This window comes from Cyclopterus lumpus, chromosome 13 (assembly GCF_009769545.1).
Source record: "Cyclopterus lumpus isolate fCycLum1 chromosome 13, fCycLum1.pri, whole genome shotgun sequence".
Lineage (NCBI taxonomy): Eukaryota > Metazoa > Chordata > Actinopteri > Perciformes > Cyclopteridae > Cyclopterus > Cyclopterus lumpus.
This window is the reverse complement of record NC_046978.1, coordinates 15,912,762-15,932,656: the sequence shown is the minus strand read 5'-3', so window position 1 is coordinate 15,932,656 and position 19,895 is coordinate 15,912,762. Positions and strand designations below refer to the sequence as shown.

At 44.2% G+C, this 19,895-nt stretch overlaps 1 protein-coding gene across 6 annotated transcripts in view; it reads right to left on the bottom strand.

Annotated features, from left to right (window-relative positions):
- Window positions 1–16,519, bottom strand: part of fli1 (Fli-1 proto-oncogene, ETS transcription factor) — a 34,380-nt gene extending 17,861 nt beyond the window's left edge. The window contains exons 1-5 of one of the 6 annotated variants that reach the window (XM_034548176.1): window positions 16,308–16,519; window positions 14,368–14,452; window positions 4,392–4,603; window positions 3,981–4,135; window positions 2,733–2,936 (exon numbers count right to left, since the gene is read on the bottom strand). In XM_034548176.1, coding sequence (XP_034404067.1) covers window positions 2,733–2,936; window positions 3,981–4,135; window positions 4,392–4,603; window positions 14,368–14,406 — 610 coding nt within the window. In that variant the 5' untranslated portion in view covers window positions 14,407–14,452; window positions 16,308–16,519. Of the gene's footprint in view, window positions 1–2,732; window positions 2,937–3,980; window positions 4,136–4,391; window positions 4,604–9,521; window positions 9,653–9,703; window positions 9,913–14,367; window positions 14,453–16,307 lie in introns of those variants that run through there. The other 5 variants (XM_034548172.1, XM_034548171.1, XM_034548174.1 and 2 more) reach the window with 5 other exon arrangements.
- Window positions 16,520–19,895: the final 3,376 nt, after the last annotated feature.

Genomic DNA, 19,895 nt, shown 5'->3' with positions numbered 1-19,895 from the left:
TCCCTCTCTCTCTCATTCGATTCCCTCACTGTAAATCCATCCAGACATACAAGCAATGGCGACAGCTGGGAAACAGAACTATTGCAATTCTCCAAAGACACTCAATCATGACCAAGTCGGACCGTTTCCACACACTTCTCAAAGATACTTCACCCCCCCCCCCCACACACACACACACACACACACTTTGACTTCTTTATTCTATATCACACACACACACTCTCTATTATTGTTTCTGGTGCTCACACCCTCCTTCAAATAACTACTGTAAAATCAGTCGAGGGTTGATTTCATCATCCAGTCTCTACTCCTCTGTTAGATTCTCAGTCGTCATGTCATGTAACTTTCCCTCCTCGCTCCCCCTTCAATCTTTCCCCTGTCTCGTCTCACATCTCCGTGCATCGGAGGATACGGTTCTTCACTGTTCGGAGTTTTTTTTTCTTCTTTTTCTTCCGCTCCGTTTCCAGCACATGTGGTATCAAACCGACCCTACATGGGTGCGATAAAGCAAACAGTCCGTGGTCCCCCTCCCTGACAAGACTAATTTGAACAAATTCTCAAATTGCAACCCAAATTGAAAGCACATTGGGATGCGGGCAGCCATTACTTATAAGAAACCTGGATAAGTGACCAAACAATGGGGCCAAAATAATGCACGGGCAACTACCCTTGTTACTGTAAGCAGCTGCGTAGCCTGGAAAGATGTTCGGATTGTGCACCATTCTGGGTTGTCTGAAGGACGTTTCAGCGCGTGACGTGGCAGCAACGTTTTGTTACGGTATCGCTGTAGGGTGGGGAAGTGTGTCCCTGCCCAGTGCCGAGTCCACGTACGGGGCTTAATGACTGAGGAATGCTACTCGGAGGTTGAATAAACAGAACCAAATACACACATGATGCACACAGATGTGAATGAAATAATTGGGACTTTGCAGCATCCATTTTTTTTTTTTTTTTTGGAGGAGGAGGAGGATGGGGAATGGTGGTTGAATGGGGTTGGAGAAAGACATCACATGACCCGTAATCACTAATGCTTCCACGGCTTGGCTCACTGTTTCCCTTCCTCTCTCTCTTTTTCTGTATTCGGGAAGTTCAGCTCAGCTCCAACTCTCGTGAGTGAAGCCAGAGGTCTATTTTCTGGACGGGGGTTACTACTTCGTCTGTGATTGTGTTTGTTTGTGCTGCGGGGGGAAAAGAAAGAGCAGCTTTAGTTTTTAAATCACCAGCCCTGCAGGTTTCGGGCATAAGGCCTCAACCCTCCTCCTCCTCCTCCTCCTCTTCCTCCTCCGTCTCACTCTTCCTGAGACATTCATTTGCTAACATGGTTCCTCTCGCCCCCCGGGGGCTCACCAGCGTCAATAATGCACACTGGTTGTCAGAGAGCTGCCGGTCAGTCGGTCCGAGCGACGCGGACGGAAGCGGTTCGTCTTTTTGGATTGTCGGGAACGGATCCAAAGCAATTTCAGTTGGGAGAGGATTCACCGAGACGTCTCCCTCTGTCTCCAAGACACACGAGGTCCAAATAAAAAAAATGTTTAAAAAAAAAACGGGGCAGCACTTGGGCAGAATGGCGGCGCAGCACGCCTAAGCCGTGGCTAAGTCACGCTGCCAGTGGGCATAATGAAAACTGCTCTGCAGAGTGTGCCCAGTGGCGGTCAGACGGATCCACCCGCTGCAGCGCTGCACAATGAGGCTGTTATACTCATGACAGGCATCTCTCTCTGCCCAGACGCCGCGCACAGAGAAAACTGTTGACACCCACAAAATGCAGTTCCCATTACATCACACGGAGAGAGGCCCATCGCAATTTTTTTTTTTTAAGGGAGTAATGCTAAACTTAGTTGAGCGATCAGTCACTCCACCCAATGCGGTGTCGTGATGTTCCCGACAGCAGAAGCCGTCTCTCGCTATTTTAAAGTGTGCGACGCCAAGCGCTTTAAAGATGGGGCAAACTGTTTCTCTCTGTAAACAGTCACGATCACTCCTTATCTGGTTATTATTTTTCAGAGTGAACGGTAGACGGTACTGTCTGAACTAGGCATCGCTGTGTATTCGAGGCAGCGGCCGTGCCAGATGTTATATCTTATATCAAAAATGTAATTTGCATACCGCCTCAGAAAAATTGGCTTTGTTTCCCCCGGCCCGAAACATATGAAGCAGGATTGCGCCGAGGAACTCTTCAAAGGCAAGAGGCTCAAATTTAGTGGCCTCCATTGCAAATTGCAGATCAACTTTCTTCGCCGGGCTGAAGGCGCAGGGCCTAGCGTGCTTTCCTGAGGCGATGCACCTGGGCTTCATCTTTTCTGGACCATGTGGAATAAGGCGCAGCAAAGTCAAGTGGGGGATGTAGTCGATGGTTATCTTGAGAAGGGAGAGAAAGCCCCTTTGGTTTCCACAGCGCTGCTTTAATACTGGGTAGCCATTATGAAGAAATGAGTTTCCAGTAAGAGCAATTTCATTGTTTATTGACGGTAATGTGGGTACAGTGTGGTGGCAAAAAAAAAGAAAAAAAAGTGTAGTGTTGTTTGCTGGGGTTTGGCATTTTTTCACTCGTCCAAAAGTAGAGAAAAGTATATGAAAAGAGGCCCATGTCCCCGACTTCACCTCAAGCACAGACAGCAGGATGTGACACGTTAGTGCGGTACAAAGGTACTGTCAAAAGAATCGGATCATCCAAGTTAGTCCAACACGTGTTCCAATAACCCATCAAGTGATTAACGACAGAGTGTACTTACTTTCCCTGAGGTAATTGAGATGAGAGAGAAGCACCTCGGCGTTGTACATGGTGGTGAGCCGAAGGAAGTCGTCCTTGCCCATCTTGCAGAGCTCTTTGCCGTCCGTGTTGTGAAACATGGCCGTGTCGATCTCTACCAGGCCGTACTCCTTGATGGCCCACTCCAGCCACTGGCGCACGTGGTCCTGGGACCACAAGGAGGGGTCTGCATGGGAGAGAAGGGGAAGTTTATTGACTCCAGGATGACTGTTCCTGGACAGACACCAGGGAAGACGGAGTTGGGAGAGCTTCATATATGAGTGTAAAAGGCAGGGGGGGGGGGGGGGGGAAGCAATGAAGAAATTAAAAACAGATGTTTGTGTCAGTAGCAGATCTTGTTCAGGTAGTTGTAAATATTCGTTGTCTTGTTCTAACCACATGATTAGTATTTGGCATATGACTCTTATCCAGATAAATGATCTTCCTGTGTTGGTTCAAACGTTGAACTATGTTTTGCATTACATTTCTGAGTACACTTTGACCCGAGTCTGATATACTGCATAACCAAAAACTCCATATTTACCACTCGTGGTTAGGGAGTGGCCTCCATGTGAAGCTCCTAATAGATGAGTGGACGTTTGCATTCGTTTAGCACTAACATATGAAAAGCCTTCACAATGGAAAAATTGACCATTGCGCCATTCAATTTTAATTAGATGAACAACATGTTTCACATTTTTTGGGGGGGAGGGGGGGGGGGGGGGGGGGAGTACAGTCAGTGTCTTTGGCTCTCTGGTTTACGTGTAGCAACATAATCAATTTACGTGTTGAAACATAATTTCTAAAGGCTATAACCCTGAAATTGCACTTGTTACTCACTGAACTGTGAGATTTCACATTCTGGATTAAATTGTGAAACCAGTGAAGAAATATATGGGTTCTGGCAGACAAACAGACATCTCTACCTGCACACGTTCAGCCGTGCTCCCACGAGTGACCTAACACATTGGAACAATGCTTTACCAGCTAAATAGAAATGGGACTCATAAAACATTTACGGCACTGGCAGAATTATACCAAACAGAAGAGTGATTCTGTCTGAGCAGCAACACAGAGAAACACCTCAAATAAGTAGCACCTGTATAAATACGCAGTGAGAGTACAGATGTACTGTTTTATGACACGTATTACCCCCTTTATCCATCTCAAGTCAGATAGGATTTATTTTTATTATACACATGCTTTTTTTCCCCTCAAAATCATTACATACCTGCAGGTACAATGACTCTCCGCTCATTGGTGGTCATGTTGGGGGGAGGGGCATTCTTCTCATCCATGTAGTTTCCATAGTTCATCTGAGATGTGTCGTTACCCCCCACGAGCTTATTGCATTTACCCACACTGCAGTCCACTGGAGACTCCCTGCTACGCAGACACACACACACACACACACACACACACACACACACACACACACACACATAGGAGAACATTGTAAAAATATTATCAGCAGATAAATTGGGTGTTGTTGGTTTTCTTTTTCCAGCCCTATTGACTTTGGCATGGGATGGCTAAGGCCTGAACTGGCTTAGGCCAAGTAAAGAGAAGATTACAAGCAAAATAGATGAATACACACTCGCATCTCAATGAACACAAAGTAATGTGAGATGTCACGTCATACCTGGATCCATTCATGTGTTCATATTCTCTCTTGACGTTGACCCGCACCGGCTGGTTGATCCACTCCTGCGGTGGGGGTAAGGGGTTGATTTTGTGGGTCTGGCCGTAGTCCTGTGTGCCAGATGCAGTCATGTCTGTCTTGGGGAGAGGGGCGGCAGCAGCGTACGGAGGCTCAAATAGGGACTGGTCTTCACTCACCACTGATAGCGCCTCCTGTAGGTAGAAGGAACAAATACTTGGTATGTCTTTCTCGACTCTGAAAGTACTTCCAAAATAGGCCATATATGGTCATCAGAAACCAATACACACGTACGTTGAGAGTACTTCAATATTGTGTGATATACTCTTATATTGCAAAGATATAGATGAGAAGATCGACACCACTCTTAAGTCTGTCCGTTTAGAATAAGGCTACAACCAGCAGTTAGTTAGCTTAGCATAAAGGCAAAGCCACTTCCTGCTGGTTGACTGGCGTTTAACTCAATGTTTTTAAAGTTTCTTGAAGGCAGTTCATTCTACTTTTGGATAGAGCCATCAGGCTAGCTGTTTCCCCCCTGCTACTTCATGCTAAGCTAGGCTCACCGTCTCCTGACTGTAGTTTCATAACAGGCAGATATGAGAGCAGTAGCAATCTTCTCATCTCACTCTGAAAGCGATAAGGCTTAGTTCCCAAAATGTTAAACTGTATCGAGTGGTGAGACATAATAACCATGTCATAAGAGTGATAAGAATAAACTCATGAGCATATACAACACTTTCATTTGACATCTTGTGACGTCAGATGTTCAATCTCTTGAGTATTTTTTTTGTTTACAGCAATTATGAGCAGTTATGGGTCATATCGCAGTCTGACATCCAAATAGTTTGTGTACACAGCCCACGTAGCAATAGCTTCCTGTTGATGTTAGTGTGACTTCAGTCACGCCCACAGCGGAGTAAGACAGTTGTATGGCTGAGCTCTACCAAGGTACTGGTTTACTTCCACTGTCAGTCATTAATGACCCATTAATTCAGAACAACAAACACACAAACACATTTATTCTCAAAGTCTCCCGTTTACTGTATTAGCTGACGATTACAAATATTCCAAACCAAAATGTCTTAGATTCCTGGTTGTTTAACCATTTTCTCTCATTGAGCTCATTCTTAACTTCATTGGACCCAAAAATCCCCTGACGTGCCCCGATCTTCCTGTCCGGTCTGAGCGTCGGGCTTCCCCTCTATAACTGAAGACTCAACAGAAGCCAAGGGGAGGGGGGCGGGGGGGGGGGGGGGGGGGGGGCAGCTACACTGACCCCTCTGCTGTGGCTCAGCTGGAGCAATGTCAGTTTATTAAAGAAAACAAACGCAGACACTCGCGGCTGGGCCAAGATATTACGTGAGTGCTCCTCGTGTAGCGTCTCGGAAGTATAAAGCACGCGTTGTGTACTTTGGTGTGTTACCTTCTTTCAATATAGAGATGTCACCGCTCAGTAAACAACAATAAACAGAGTTGGACAATGTGTCACCATCTCACACTGGTGATGGGGATACTGTTTCACAATACATTCAGCCCATGTTATAATAATTGTTCCATCCATCACTGGTCACAACGATCAAGCCAACAGATACACAAAATAACACCCCCAAAAAAAAAACAATAAGTCAGAATATCAAGTGAATTCATCAGAATCATATGCTTCTGCAAGGGATTAGGCTCGGGTCTGATGCACATCTGGATCTGATAGGATCTGATGGCACAGCTTAGGCCAAGACGTGTCTAATTCCCGAGGACTGAATTATTTAATTTCAAACTGCCACATATCTGCTTCGGGGGGGGGGGGGGGGGGGGGCTACTTAATATTCATTGATCAGTCTTTCCAACATGTTGCTTTTTTTGCATTTCGTAAAAAAAAAGTTGCTTCTTTGAGAGCAATATCCTCATAATCTCCCATAACTTTGGGATCATTCCATTCTAAGACATTTCATGCAAGGAGAAAGTTTTCCTTTATCCCCGTTGGGATGATGACTTTAATAATGTACGTGGAATATTCTATTGACGCATGCACCAAAACACTGACTACAAATGCTTTTTCACTGACTCCATTTTGACACTGAATTGAAAAATAAAACACGCTTTTCAACCCTCTTGAATGCCTTTTATGGCAGTGAGAGCTGCTTTATGCATTATGAACGCAAACAAAACAACGCTAGATAGTCTCGAATTATGAAAGAGGAAGCATCAGCATGACAACATCTTTATGTTTAACAAATGATTGTATACAATTAGCCAAAAACAACAACTCGCTGATCATCGCTTTGCCAATACTTGACCTAATATTTGCGCCATATTTTGATTGATTTGATACTCATTCTGGGCTTTTCCTGAATTACTAAAGTTGAAATCATTCTTGTTCATGAACCGTTGCAGATACATTTGCACTGTAGTGCCCTCTGTTGTAATGCCACAGACCCACTATGTCTAAAGTATATGTACTAAGAGTGACAGCTCGTAAACACCCTGAAATAAAAGGCAACTGTCTTCTGTTTTAATACGGTGGGGAGGAGCGGATTGACAACTCAAATCCTCATTGAGAGAATCTTTTCTTTTTTTTGTTCACAGACAGTTTGAAAGCCACAAATCTCATCAAAAACAACGTTTGTATGCTACTAATTCAATAAAGTGTACTACTCCTCACGCTAATGGGTGAATTTAAAATAGCTCAACCTCTCCAGAGCATTTAACCATCTCGCCAGAATTAGATTTTCCAGTGATTTCATCAGGGGGATCCATCACAGTCTGACGCCTGGCAAGAGGACTCGCTATCGGAGCCGAGCACACCAGCTCGTCTGTGGATGATAACGTGTGCGAGAGTGAAGGAACGTCTCATTACAGCCCGATAAGGGCTCACTGAGCGACTATGACTGCTGCACGTTATATTTACAGTGACATATCAGCCGGTGCAATTGGAACCATGATTGGCAAGTGGTGTGTTTCTATCAAGATAGTCCCATTTCTATGTATTCTTTTAAATAAGTAACGAGCAGAAGTGGCGAGAATGACAGAGCAGTGGCTGCGTTTTCTTTCCACTATCGGTGGGGAACACACACACACACACACACACACACACACACACACACACACACAGTTACAGACAGTTTTCTGTCTGCTCCTCAATGTCCACAGAGAGTTTCCTTCTTAAACAATCAAGATGAATTTCTTACTGAGCGGATTCAGTAAAAGCCCTTTACAACTTCTGAGTAAAAAAATATATATATATAAAATAGACTTCTTTTTTTTTTCCTTACAAAAGATGTTTTCTGAAAGCATGAACAAGATCAGAGCTTTACTTTTGCAGTACATCTTTCCACAGGGCCACATGACAAAGGGGGGAAAAACATCAAATAAATCATAACTCCACATGCCCCATTACAAGCATTGTGTGAGTGTGACACCTGCTGGGAGCCACCTCTGTTGTGTTTACATCTCTCCAAATGCGTCACGACGCGACTGGAGCCGACTGCACATATGTATTATATATATATATATATATATATATATATATATATATATATATATATATATATATATATATATATATATGTGCAATAGCTCCACATCCAGACTACACGTGTGATTGTTTGACGTTCACACACAGCCAACTAGCAGGAGACACCCAGAGGAGGAGGAGGAGGAGGAGGAAGGGGGGCATTCCTGTCTTTTGTTTAAGAAGGAAGAGGAAACCTGTCAGGAAAAGATTGTGTGGAGCAGGAAGCTCTCATGGCTAGAGAGCCACTTCCTTTCTTTTCTTTCTTTTTTTTTTTGCGACCATGAATGCAGCTACAGCGACCATGTCATTTACACCCGAGGATTCAATTACGATGAGAGTCATTGTCGCAGCTCCTTGCCCCCGTTATACCAATAAAAACACCCACCAATGTCCTCGCGCGAGCACGGGCGCTCACAATCACGCCGCGCTGTGAACGCTGAGTGACGGCACCGAAGTGACTCCATATGCCGCCGCCGCCGCCGCCGACTGACATTTTTTTTGTGTCTGGCCAAAGTTTACACTGTTCCAAAAAACTCACACCACACCCAGCAGCCACAAACCCGCTACTTTAAATGCCCCCCCCCCCCAAAAAAAAACACGTCGCGTTGCTTTTTGCAGCGACAACGAGACGCTGCGAGCCTTCTTCCGAGCTCACATGTCCACTTGCTAACCGGAGGACACGCAGACTAATAGAGGACTTGCCATTCAACATCTGGCGGCTGCAGCCATAATGCATCTGGAATTCGACTGACCAGGAGGAGAGGGGGGGGGGGGGGGGGGGGGGGGGGGGGGGGGGGGGGCGGGGGGGGGGGGGGGGGGGCAGTGGCCACAGTGCATGTAGACCGGCGCTCTTGGTATATACCCGACATGGCGTTTTCAAAAATAGTTGTGTAACTATATATAAGGAGCAAGGCGAGGTATCATTGTGAAGCTTGTGGGTTTTAAGTGTTGCAAACTGAGCAGCTACCGCATGAAGTTACCAAATGACATGCTGTCCTTATGCACGTTCACGAAGCTCTCAGTGAGAGAGAGAGAGAGAGAGAGAGAGAGAGAGAGAGACGGTACAATTATCAACACGGGGAGACGGAGCATTTCTTTGTGAGAATACAACAACAAAAAAACATCACACTTTTCTTTTTGTTGTTTGTTTGTTGGACCCACGACAGGATCTCCGGACCGAGCAGGGCGACGTGCCACACCGCTGTTGCGCAGCTCGACACCTCGTATCCAGCGGTTCATCCATGTCATGGATGTTGCTCAATCCCCGCTGACCAGACCAAAAAAAACCAAACAATCGTCGACCTCGTGGATTACTTTTATCTATATAAAAGTACATTCTGCTTGTCTGAAATAAATAGCCACTCCTCTTCTTTTTTTTTTTGTTGCCTATATTCCAAAAAAAAAAAAAACGTGCGTAATTGTGCGCTCGGTCCCCCCCCCCCCCCCCCCAAAAAAAGAAAATCCCAAAAGCGCGATTCCGATTTAAGCCCTTGAATCCACAACGTATACGTATCCTCACAAACAGATCAGCTATATCGGAGAAGGAAAAGAGGAGTGGGATACTTTACAATAAAGGGTGGAAAAGAAGGAAATCTGGTTACCGCTTTCAGACCGAGAGAAGAAAGCCGCTCATCGTCGTCGGATCGGAGGTCCCAGCTCACAGACCGACACACAGGGGCATTTCAAACCATTGCTTTCACACACAAAAAAAAGGAGGCGCAACTCCGACAAAAAAAAAAAAGCAGTCTCCCACAAACCCATACACCCCGTTCTCCACCCTTACCTTAATAGTTCCGTCCATTTTGCGCACTTTTCAGCGGACCCCGACAATATCCCAAACATGACACGCTCCTTGAATTAATTCCAGCCCCCCCTGGTATGTGGCGCAGAGAAAAGAGACACTTTTTTTTACCCGATTGAGTTTTTTCTCTCCTCTAAAAATGTTTTGGGGAAGTGAAGTCACCACTGTTTGAGAAGGTTTGAGGAGGAAGCGGTGTGTCACCGAAAGAGAAAAAAAAAAAAAAGAGAAAAAAAAAGAAAAAAGAAAAGCCCTGCCTTCAAAAAAGCAGGATACTGTCCCGGAGAGATAAGCAGGGAAAACAATTGAGTGTTCGCTCCGCTGTTATGTTTCTCTGCTCGGAAATATTTACAGGATGAATGCCTGCGTTGCGCACAGCCATTGCCGTGGAGCCTGCTGGTCGAATTGGCTTGCTTTTTCTTTTTTTCTTTTCTTTCCCAGTGTCACAGATGGTGTGGAAGGTTTTTTCCGTCTTCTATTTGTCCGAGTTATTTCGGCACACATTTAACTGAGGTTTTTTGTTCATGGAATGAGGTTTATTGTCGCGCGGGGGCACTCTTTAAGTTATGTGATCCCAATGTTTTGGAGCGCCTTTTAGTTCACGCCTACACTTTAAACTTCCAATCTGCACATGCCTCCATCCATCCTTCTGGAAATCAGCCGGTTCTCAGTTGTGTCCGATATGTTTCATAGTGGAGGTGATACATGACATATAGTTTATCTTTGAATGTGTTCACATGCTTCTCTCTATACTGAGCGAGCTCTAAATCCAATCCGGATTGAAACCACGAACACCTACAGCATGGCACCTTGTCTTTTTGTGTTGTTGTTGTTGTTGTTGTTGTTACATCTCCCGGTGAAGTTTCCCTGAGACACCATTAATATAAAAGCCTCAGCATTCAGCTCCTATAACCGCACTGCAGTCTGAGGGTCTGCTCGACACGTGTGCGTCTGCTGCTCAGCGGGAATGAATGGATGAAGTGCAAACAAAGGCGCGGTTGAGAATTGGACACACATGTATTAAATCCATTGGTATTATTGTTATTAGTGAGTTTGCGTTTGTTATTCTATGTGCTTTTTTTTTGTTTGCCTTACTCGCGTGAGCCTTAAAAAGAGAAAAGAGAAATCCCCTAATCCCCACCCCCACTATAGGTATTACCCCCCCCCCCCCCCACACACGCCTTTTTTTTTGTCTCCCCTATGAAATTGCCCTCATCAATTCAAGCATAATTTTAGACATGGAGCCAGCTCTAAACGCGAGGAGATCAATAACACTGCAAGAAACGTCCACTTATCAGCACATTCAGCATGTTAGTGACAAATGAAACGCTATTAAGTAGATGACTTTACCCAGATCGGGGACTTTCTAACAATCTTGAGTAGATTATTAGCATCAAGAAAGTCACATTAGATTAAAAAAAAAATACTTTTAATTGAACCAAAGTAAAGGTGTCCCATTAAACTGCTATTTAACTCTCTTTTTTAAAAACGATATAATGCGATTTACTTGAAATTGTCATGATGGATATCTTTTGCAGTGTTGAAGTTCAGTCTCCAGAGTGGCCAAACGAGACCTCGCCGCCGCAACGACTGACAGCATGGACCGGCCTGTCTGCTCTCTAGTTGGGGGTCTGGAGGGGCCTAGGGCCGGCCCCCACCCTTGGGACCACCACATCTGGATCCTGCTAAGGGTCAAGGCAACTCCTGCCCGAGGCCAGTTCAGACTCGTGTAATTAAGGGAGACACCTTGTTTAACTCTTCAGTGACTGGTTTGGTTTCTTTTTGTTTTGCTATACATTCCTGGGCAGAGGTGTTTTATTGAAAATAGAACATGTGATAAAGTGACAAATTGCGGTGGTGCTTAAAGATTTGATCTGGAGTGATTCACCATGGCATATCAACCACATGTCTTCAAACACCAGCTTTATATATATATATATATATATATATATATATATATATATATATATATATATATATATATGCGTGTTACCGTGGTGTGCGCTTTTGGTTTCATGTCATCAGGTTTCATTAATAAAAGTGTTGCACCTTAATGAGTTTTGGGGGGTCGTGTAAATAATTTAAATGCATGTGGTAAGAAATAACTTTTTCTTTCTTCAAAAGACATCAAAACCTTCATGATTTTCCCGGGAGGTCTGATTTTCTAATCACGTGAGAGATCTCTCCTTATTCTCTGCATCATAAATACCTGGCCATCCCAGTCATTATTAAGAAGACAGGAGGGGGGTCCGGGACCTACCAAGACCATAATGAACACAGCGGTAACAAACATTTTGGAAGGCCAATAAACAGATGCAAGTTGGTTTACACAGTGAACCACAGAACATCTGGCTTGACGCTGGATCGAGACAGCCAGACATTTCTTCCTTACACCACGAGCCAGTAGCTCCTCGGTTCTCTGCGCTGGGGCAAGCAGCCATGAGGTGGGCGGACACTCATGCGGAGCTTATGTTCAGCAGCCTTTCAATTGTTAGGCCCGGCCTTTATTGTTTAGCTCGTGAGATCTGCTGTGATTTATGGTGAATTTTTGGGTATCGGGAGTTTTTATTTTGTCGCAAAAAAAGGCCTAACGAGTGAAAGCCATCTGTCAGAATGGAAACACGCACGCGAGCTATATACACTTTTAAGAGCTTTCTTTAATCAGGCACATTTTGTGTTAACAGAGTCTCGAGTAGATTCAGCTGCAAGGTATATAACACGTTCTCAAAAACAAGTCAACGTGGGAAATTAGCCCCAACAATGTATTTTGTTTTCTTCTTGTGGTGTTATTTATATATATATATATATATATATATATATATATATATATATATATATATTTATATATATATATATATATATATATATATATATATATATATATTATTGTTTTTTTTTTTTTTTTTAAATTATTTTTGTTTATTCTAAAATTTGAAGGTTGCACCTCATTGGATAATGTCTGAGGTTGAGAACGTGTCGCAACTTAAGGGTCCTGTAACTTTTCGGCGGAGCGCTATCAAGTGAAAGAAGATGGGAAAAAAAAAATAGTCCCATGTCGATATGAGATCCTAACTTTGCTGTTTTTTGAACAGCATATTGGTATTCATATCATTCCTTCTCTCGGGCTAAAACACAGCCCGAGTCCAAATACTGAAGGCACAAAAAAAAAGAAGAAGTGTAGTCTGCAGCACATAAGCACGAACTGTCTGGCCCCTCGCTCTAGGCCATAATTAATTTGAGATTTATTTTTATTGGAGAGTTCCAGTCTCGCCTGGCCTAAACCAAACAAAACCAAATGTTGGGCCGTGGATTCGCTCGAATGAGGAATATTTCTAAGTTTTCTATTGAGGCGTGCCACATACTGACCAATATCTCTCTGAATGTGGTTGAGCCAGGGAGTGCAGCAACTTGCACGCAAAAAAAAAAAAAAATGCACGCTACCCTTAAATCCGGGGCCGAATAAAAAATAAAAAAATCCCCAAAAAATAACATTATTGGAATCAGAACAAACAGAAATAATCCAGGCTGCATTTCCCCCAGCAAATCAAAGAAGCTATATGCAAAGCAGTGTGAAATTGAAAGTTAACTCCTTCCCTTCCCAAGTCCCACTACCTCTGTTTGTCCCTCCTCGGCCTCCTGTCTTTTATTAAGGAGCAGAAAGACTCATTTTAAAGCATATTTTTCTCCTCAAACATTCAACTCTCTCACAACAGATCAGGAATTGTTCTGAGCCCCGAGACGCCGGGTCTCTCTGCAGTGGCACAACGCTATGTGGCTCCATGAAAAGAGCCCTTATTCAAATGGGGGGAATAAGCCTTCAAAACATTAACAAGTCGCCCTTGGAAAAATACCTTGATTATGAAGATATTGCCATATAGCTCGCCTGTGCACAATGGCTCATTTTAATGCGGCACAATGCGAGCAGTCACACCTCGGAAGATTATTGCGATGGATGAAATACCTGACTGACTAAATGCGAGCAAAGTGCACAATGAACCTGACATTATATGGTCATATAATATTTATAGGAAATATTTATATGCAATGGTTAGCAGTGCCTCGGATATATATGTAGCAGTTGCAGGTATTTAACTCTGCGATGTAGTTTTTTTTTTTTTTTTTTAAATGTAAAAACCAGATGTGCGATGTTTGCTTTACATTCAGAGAGAGAGAGAGAGAGAATGTATGTGTGTGTGGGTGTCTGTTGCTGTGAGTGTGTGTGGGTGTGGGGGGGGGGGGGTGGGGGGGGGGGTCATGACGTCAAACATAATAATGAGCCATAACAGCAGCATTTCTTAAGACAATAAAATCGAGCACAACAGAGCCTTTGCAGTGACTTTGCAGCTCAAACAGTGCAAATAACAAAATGACCCTAAAACGCAGTAATGGCGCACGCGTTATCATGTTTGCAAGTCTTTGTTCAAATGTTATTTATTGAATAAAGTGCTACGTGAACATTGATTTCGGCTTGTTTCTAATGACTGGGGACACTCGTCTGTATTACTGGTCAGAAATATTGGGTCCAGATATATGGTTGAACATCACAGCCTGAATACAAATAATAATAAAAGGACAAGGACAATAGTGAAAGGACCCCCAGTGTGTCCCTCCAACATTACCTGGTGGAGGAGACGGTGCGCGGGTCTTACCTTGACGTATGACGACGTGTCAGGGACAGTTTGAAACATGTCTACTTGACAGACAGGCCCAAGGGTGCTCAGTGTCCAATGGGCCCTGGGAAAAGGGAAATGAAGGGAATTAATATGTTATTATTATTATTATTATTTATTTATTATTATTATTATTTAATTGTTTATCATTTCCTTTTCAACCAGTTTTTTAATATATGTATTATTCCAATGGTTATGTGAAATACTGCGTGTACATGTTCTCGTTGCCATGAAGACATCGCTGACACCTGACATGACAGCTCCACGTACAGAACACACCCACGGAGCACCGCGGCCGCTGTGCACTTCCACATCTGGGTTTACCACTTGCATCGAAATAAAAAAAAAAGGAGAGTCCAACGTGCTCAATGGCCCCCTGTCCGCCTGACTGCACGCGTAATCCTGCGACTCGCTCATAAGAGGGCTCGTGTTCCTCCAAGCGTGGTCAGAGGTACTAGAGCCGGGTGGGTTTTAATCACCGCTGTCCGTACATTAACAACACCAACTGATACACCACCGGCCTGCTGGTAACATGCATGAATGACTCCAAGTCGACCAATGGGAGCCGGGCAGCCAGAAGGAGAAGGAGAAGAAGAAGAAGAAGAAGAGGGCCCCATTCCCACCCCCATCACGTGTTCCCCCTAAAGCTTGCCACATATTGAAACACTTTTCGCTTTAATAAGTGCAGCTTACAAAGTCTGGGGTGAAAGGGCACTTAGAGGACGGTGTCTTTAACCCTTCCCTCCCCGCGCAATTATTATAGGAAGGCAGTGGCATGTACCACCACAAATGGCTGTTATATAAATATATATATATATATATATATATATATATATATATATATATATATATATATATATATATAGGCTGTGTGATGAAGCACGTCTGTGGATGTCTGCGTCCTTTCATAACGTATATCTCCACGAGCCCCATCGCTCTCCTGTTCAGTAGCACGTGCACTCTGACCTGTCAGGAGTGTAAATACACAAGCCGTGGATCTGTTTGCTGTTTGAGCACAATGAGTGGCGGATGCACTCCTGATCTCAAAGCCGCGTGGGAGACGCACACCTTTACACGCCACCGTGGGGTTTGATGGCACTTTATCCACCTATTTTACAGCGCCATGTCACGTTCAGGTTTTCCATTGAATTCCTGGGGGGGGGGGGTCCATATAAACGTGGCACGGTATAAATACTTTTTTTTTGGGGGGGGGGGGGGCTCCTGCTCCTTCTCGGCTCCTGCATGCAACACGCAGGGCTCACCTCATAAAGTTCCCCCAAAATGCATTCAATTTCTACAGGGTAAAAAAAAAAAAAGAGCATATAGGACACCGCATCTGCAGCCAATTAGGCGGAGGAGGACTGGTGAATAACGGCGTGAACCTCCCCCCGAGACAGCCCCGCGGGCCGGGACCCCTCTACTGTTACATTTTAAGCATCTATATAGCTCGCTGTTATCCATCATAAACGAGAGCCAACAGATTTTCAGCTAATACGCATTCCATTTTCTTTTTTTTCTTTCTTACACACAGACTAAAAGCCCCCACGGAGAGGCAAGTTTAGTTTATTTTATTTGTTTTCGATTACAAAACCCGAATATCATTGTTACTCATGCCCTTGAATAAAGAGAACATTATATTTGAATAACAAGTCCAGCGCATGAGAAGACATTAGCATCCACCCGAAGGCTTCGAGCTGGAGGTCACGGTTTCTTTTCTCCACATGGACTCGTGCCCAAACATCCACTCGGAGTAATCTGCTTTTTTACAGCGTGACCGCGCATCAACAATAGCAATGAAACAAGTGGAAATGATTTATTGACCCCCTCCTAGCCCCATCACCCCCTCTGCATGCACACCTCTATACGCCGCGGAGTAGCCCGAGCAGGACTTTTCACAAACGCGATTGTTTTTCTCTCACCTGTCGTTTTTTTTGTCACTGCGGGTTTCGTCGGATCTATTTTCTTCTTCTTTCTTTTCTCTCGATAGAAGAACGCCAGATTCTATGTAATTAGTCCCGTCCGTTCTCCAATGATGTTGACAGTGAGTTATTTAAGAAGAAAAAGGGTCTGAAAAGGAGCGCCGGGTGTATGAATGGAAATGTTGCTGAGACGGGGAGAGAGCCGCGGACCAATGAGCAGCAAGAGAAACCCTCCCCTCGCCTTCCGCGTGAGCCCACTGAACCGTGAAATAAGGGCTGCGCGGAGGGAGAGAAGCAGCGTCATAAATCTGCTTTATACAAATCTGCCGAAAGTGTAGCATTTTTTTTTTGCTTTTTTAAAATTTTTGTTTAAAGATGTTTTAATGTGCATGTATTAAGGTTGGCAGTTGTGTAAACTGTGTGCAGAGCTTCAAAAGCACCAACAAACATCATTTAAAACAAACAAAAACAACAACAACAACATTTTGCTTCCAAGAAGCTGTCCTCTCACCTTCCCTTGCGCAAATTAAAGTGCTTTCAGGTGTATTTAGGCTTTCACCGTAACAACATCTGGCTTCTTTTTTTTCTTTTTTTTCTCTTACTGAGCCAATGAAACATCATTCACAGGGATCGAGCTGGACCACTTGCAGAAAACATGATAATCTTGTTTCCACGCCTCTCTTCAGAAGAATAAACCACAATTTCCGGCAGTGCACGCTGGTGATAATGCTGACTTCAAAATCAGCACGATATATTTTAATGTCCTATGCATGCTATTCATGCAGGACCCCCATGTCTGTCCTGGTGGGGACAGTTCCCCCAGGAATAAAAAAACAACCAACCCGCAGCAGCAGCAGTTCCTCTGCAGCTCAGTTGACCCCACTCAGTTCACTAACTCCATTTCCTTCACATTGCTGGCCCCCATCTTCAACCTAGGGTCCCCCCCTCCCCCCCCCACAGGATGTGGGGCAATACACGGTGAGGAAAGTCGGCCAACCGTAGCGGTTTATAGCCCCATCAAGGTCGCCTTTTCACCTAGAGAGAGAGCAACCGAGGTGAAAGCGAGAGAGCCAATACTGTGAGGATGAGTGGCACGTGGGGCCTTCTGATGAAGGTTACAGTCACCATCTCACGTGCTCGTTGCAACAAGCAACCATCATTGTCTTCTTGCTCGTGATTACTTTGTATTGTTTACGGCCAAATTAAAGAAACAGACAGAAATCAAACTTTTTTTGTTTTGTTCTTCTTTTCCTTTCTCTATGTTCTTTTTCTTTTTTTTCTTCTTTTTTACAGTGTTGTGGGTCGTCTGTTGAGAAGGTCCTCTTTCATCACCGGCTAGACCTTCTGTTTGTGGCACCGCTTCCTAATGCAATGATTAAAAACAACAACATGGATAACAGTGTTCCCAGCACGAAACAATGGACGGAAATCCCAACATCCGTTTTAATGGAGAAGAAAAAAGAAAAAAGAAAAATGGCATTCACGAGAGCCTGCTGTGTTGCCTTCCTCAGGATACAGTACACAAAGTTTTCTAACACATTTGAACAGCAAATATGAAATTCTTCAACAACAACAACAACAAAGAAAAAGAAATATATCAGACATTCATTCTAATATTAATAAAGATATTAGCGGTTTTGGTGGGACCCAATGACTTCAACACATCTTTTGGTAGGAATCTCAACATCCAAAATTACAAGCTTATTAGAAGAACTCCCTCATCAACGAGCCATAATAGAGAATTATCAGCACATTATGTTAAATCCCATTTCAGTGGACTATTTAGAATGAAAGGAGATTTGGAAAGATAACAAAATGAGGCCTCACTGTTTCAAATTAAAATCCACTCTACCATACTGTCACTATAAGGTAATTCATATTTTCCAAGTCATTTTTCATGTTTAACCTCAGATAGCGGCAAGCGTGATGGCGTGACAAATAGCGCCATGTCAGTAACCAGAGGTTGTTTAATTCATCCAGTGTGACATGTCTAAACTTCCTTGACATGCTTTATTCTACATGGCATGTGGCCAAACTCTTTCTTTCTCATACTGAAATGGTGCCGTATACAGAATACATTTGCAAATATCTGCATCTTCTCCATCTGGTTGTCTCATCAACTCCTCCAGGACTTTTCTTATTTTCTGCCATTAAATCAGGAATGTGGCTTCGTGGGTGACTGAGCCTCTCGTGTCAGCCAGAGGGTTCTCTATTGTCTTTCGTGATTCATCAGCACATAGGCCTCAACGTATGTGTGCACGCTCAAAAATGTGGTTGACAGAATCCCCCCCTTCTGTACTCTTTTTCTTATAAACTTTTTACTTTTTTTTTTTTTTTTTTGGAGCAAACTTAATACGACTGCGAAGGCGAGGCCAAACAATCTGCCATCAACAGCTTTCCACACGCATTCCGCTGCCTTTCCTCACTGGTATGTTAACGTTTCAGCGCTCCGTCTCTCGGGATTCCACCAAAAAACACTTGTATTGGAGTCGATGTGGGCAACCATGGAGACATCTGCGATTACATCTCCCGGAGTAAATGAAGCTCCTTACTCTGAACTGTAATGAGTTATTTATTTAGTCGAAGGGGCTAGATGATCTGGAGATGGAGATTGGTCCGGTTCCAGCCCTTTCTTTTTTTTTTTTCCTTCTTTTCTGCTCCTCTGGGAGAGAGAAAATGTCAGTGTGGCACCGGGGGAAAGGCAGGGGGGGGGGGGGGGGGGGGTGAGGCACAGTATCAAATGGTCACGGGCCAGACATGGGACAGGGTGAGAGCGCATGGGGCCGAAGAGTGGAAGTTCTGAACATTTGAAGCGTTTTATTTATGAGATTTCACTCATTTAGGCCCGGGAAAAAAACGAGAAGCAGGAGATGCGTTTCCATGACATTTCGACCGTGAAAAACAACATGTGACGACGGACTCGACACTCACACGGGACAAACCACAAACAAAACAAACAAAATAAGGATACCACCCAAAAAAACAAAATTCAAAGAATTTGCCCATTGGAAATGGCTCACGCAGAGCGCAGACAGCTGCCCGCTTGTGTGTGTGTGCAGCAGATAATTAGCAAGGGGGAAGTATTAAATTAAAGCAAGGCAGTTATTTTATGAGGCAGCCATTTATGAAGGTAATAGCATCCCTATAAATTAACGACCTCCCGATGCCTCCCGATGTGTTGCCACTCATCAGGTCCAGAGCGAACCGCTGATGCGTCCACTATGTGACCTCATCCCATTCGGTCTTTGGTATTCTCGGCCTCGGGGGGGTTTGCGCTGAGATGAGAGCTGCTTGGGAGAGTGCATGTTTGCTGAGAGGGACATGTGGTGTCGAGACGAAAATGCATGTTATCATTACGTATAATATGCTGTGGTATGCTCTTAATCAAAAGAGAAGTGAGCGCATTTGGGTCACTGTCTGGCGTGTGTCTGTGCTTTGTGCGTCGGCTGCAGTGCGTGTGTGTGTGTGCGTGTGTGTGTGTGTGTGGGGGAGAGTTTCTCTCTTCTGCGGGTGTATACGTGGATTTCCTCCACCACTTATCTTATGTCAATTCAGCTGTAAGTGTGGACACACCCTGCCTCCAGCCCA